This window comes from Camellia sinensis, chromosome 12, assembly GCF_055761805.1.
Source record: "Camellia sinensis isolate YWXY chromosome 12, ASM5576180v1, whole genome shotgun sequence".
Classification (NCBI taxonomy): Eukaryota; Viridiplantae; Streptophyta; class Magnoliopsida; order Ericales; family Theaceae; genus Camellia; species Camellia sinensis.
In genome coordinates this window covers 134,115,756-134,118,331 of record NC_138972.1, presented here as the reverse complement: position 1 = coordinate 134,118,331, position 2,576 = coordinate 134,115,756, and the positions used below count along the sequence as shown (strand labels likewise).

Sequence of the window (2,576 nt, the reverse complement as noted above, 5' to 3'; positions counted from 1 at the left end):
CAAAATTAAAATTTGAAACTAAGATTATTTTCACTTTCAATTCAATGTCACTTTATTCAAAATATAGAAGATTATTACTCAGCGCTCAACAGCACAAACAACTACTTCAAGAAATTTATGAATACGAAATTTTTACACAATCACAAAGCAGCTACAAAAAATCACAAAGCCTCCTTACACGATTTCTTATTGTGATTGCCAACCTATCCACATCTACTACAAGTAATTTGCTTTACTTTCTCACCATTCGAACGAATCCTTTTCTTATTTGGCCTTCCTGGTTGCTTCTTAGACAAAGGAGGAAGAACAACTTCACTATCACCATCAACATTACAATCTGGTTTCCAAATTGAAGGAACAGTATATATGGAAAAAGAATAGGACTCTCGATAACTTTGAACATAGAAGTATTGATCAACAAATAAACTCAAATCATGTCCACTCTTTTGTATAGCACCAACTTCATGTGCACATGAAACCCTTTTAACTGTCACTTGCCACAAGAACATATCCGTTTACTAATGTCAACTGAAACAGATGGATGTGAATGCACCTCATAGACATCATTTCTAGATGAACTAACAATCCATGGCCTCGAAGTATTAAAACCATCATGCAACTTGGACTCCATTTTCGGGCATATCAAACCATTCCATTTATTAACAAGTTCCCTCCTCTTAGCAATTTTCCTCATCAGCTTAATTCTTACACTATCAATCAACTTTGTGATAGGCAAGTGGCGTTCCTCTCGTATCCACGAATTGAAAGATTCAGCTACATTTGACCTCATCTCTCCAAAGCGTTGCCCTCGAAAATATGCATTACTCAAATGATCATATGGTATGTCATCTAAAAACTTTTCAACTCTTGACCCACCTTCAGTCTTTAACTCAACCAAACATTGATAAAATGTTTCTTCAGTTGGAGCATATGCACATTTCCCAAACAGAGTGATCAGCTTTTCTTTCAATCCATGAAACATACCACGCAAATGATGCCTCAAGTTCTTCTTCAAATGGTATAAACAATAAGCATGGAAAGCCATTGGGAAAACCTTTGGCAACACTTCAACTAATCCAAGGTTACGATTTGACATAAATGTAATATTTCGTTCTGGTAAAACAATTCTACTCAAATGCTCCAAAAACCAACGCCAGTTATCTTGATTCTCTGAGCCAACAACTGCAAAACAAATAGGAAAGAACCCTGCATGTACAAAACAAAAAAAATGAAAATATTCTATTATTCTTAAAAAATAGTAACACTTTAACATTCAAAATATCAAACACTAAAATGAATAACTGAAAAAATAAAAAAATAAAAAATGCATATACAACAACAATATTATATAAAATTTAAAACATTCAATCATATTTCTAAACTGAGAACTTTCTCAATTTCAGAACAGAGAAAACAGATTTCTTATGTACCTTGATTTCCATCTTTTCCTGTAGCAGCAAGTAAATTTCCTCCAAATCTTCCCTTCAAAAATGTGCCAACAAGGAATAAAAGAGGTCGACAATAATCAAATCCACTAATGGAACCATAAAAAGAAACAAATAATCTCTTAAACCGTTTAGTATCATCGTCACACTCAAACTCAATGTAACTCCCTGGATTGCAACTCTTTGTAACATCCACATACCATCTTAACTGGTCAAATGCCATTAAGTAGTCTCTAAAAATCTCACATTTTGCTTTCTCTACCCCCAACCAAGCTTGACAATAACTAACTCTCAGCCCATACCCCACCTTAAAATCCCAAACAACATGAACTGGACGTGTCAATGGATTATCACGAACACCTTCAACAATCAAATCAGCAATTAAATCAGAAATCATACGAGAAGGATTCATCGTACATACTTTAGCACCACATGTGTGGACATTGTTCAACTTCCTTACATAAAAGAACACATTAGCATTCTCCACTCTACCATGAATATTCCATATACAACCTTTTGTCTCTTTAAACAAACATTGTGCAGTAACACAAACTTTATCATTCTTAACAAATATGAACTCAAATCCACACTCAATAGAAAATTTCGACAATACATTACGAAATTCAACAATTCCACCTTCAAATTTCTGCCCTACATGTGTAATACTAACTGCCCAACCAGCAAACAACAGTACTTTTTCGTTATGTCGACCAAATGATGATAACATATCAACCTCTTCTTCAACCTCCAATCTCGAATTCCTTTTAGAGGATGTAGATGCTCTGTTTGACAAGTTGACAGACTTACTGCTGTCATGAGACAATGCAATATCACAAACTTCAAGATCCAACATTGACTCTCTTTCTCCATAATCCAATCTTTTGTTGAGATAACCACAGTCAATGGTTGAGTCTTTTATTCGCACAACAACATCAATACACTTTAATCAAACTGCACAACTAATGCTAAAAACAAATCTAACTCCTCATTGTTGTCCAACGTACAATTAGGATGTCCAAACAATGAGTAAGATAGACAAATATTATCAGATTGCAAATTATCTCATTTCAAACATAGTTTCTCAACCAACTGATCATATGTAACATTTTGATCAATCTTAATTGTAAATAT

At 34.0% G+C, this 2,576-nt stretch overlaps 1 protein-coding gene across 1 annotated transcript; it reads right to left on the bottom strand.

The window, feature by feature from the left end:
* Positions 1-490: 490 nt before the first annotated feature.
* LOC145803885 (uncharacterized) lies at positions 491-2,298 on the bottom strand. The gene is made up of 2 exons (XM_082897270.1): positions 1,431-2,298; positions 491-1,206 (listed from the first exon to the last, which is right to left on the bottom strand). Exons 1-2 carry the CDS (start codon positions 2,296-2,298, stop codon positions 491-493), a joined length of 1,584 nt encoding a protein of 527 aa, XP_082753396.1.
* Between the last annotated feature and the right edge of the window lie 278 nt (positions 2,299-2,576).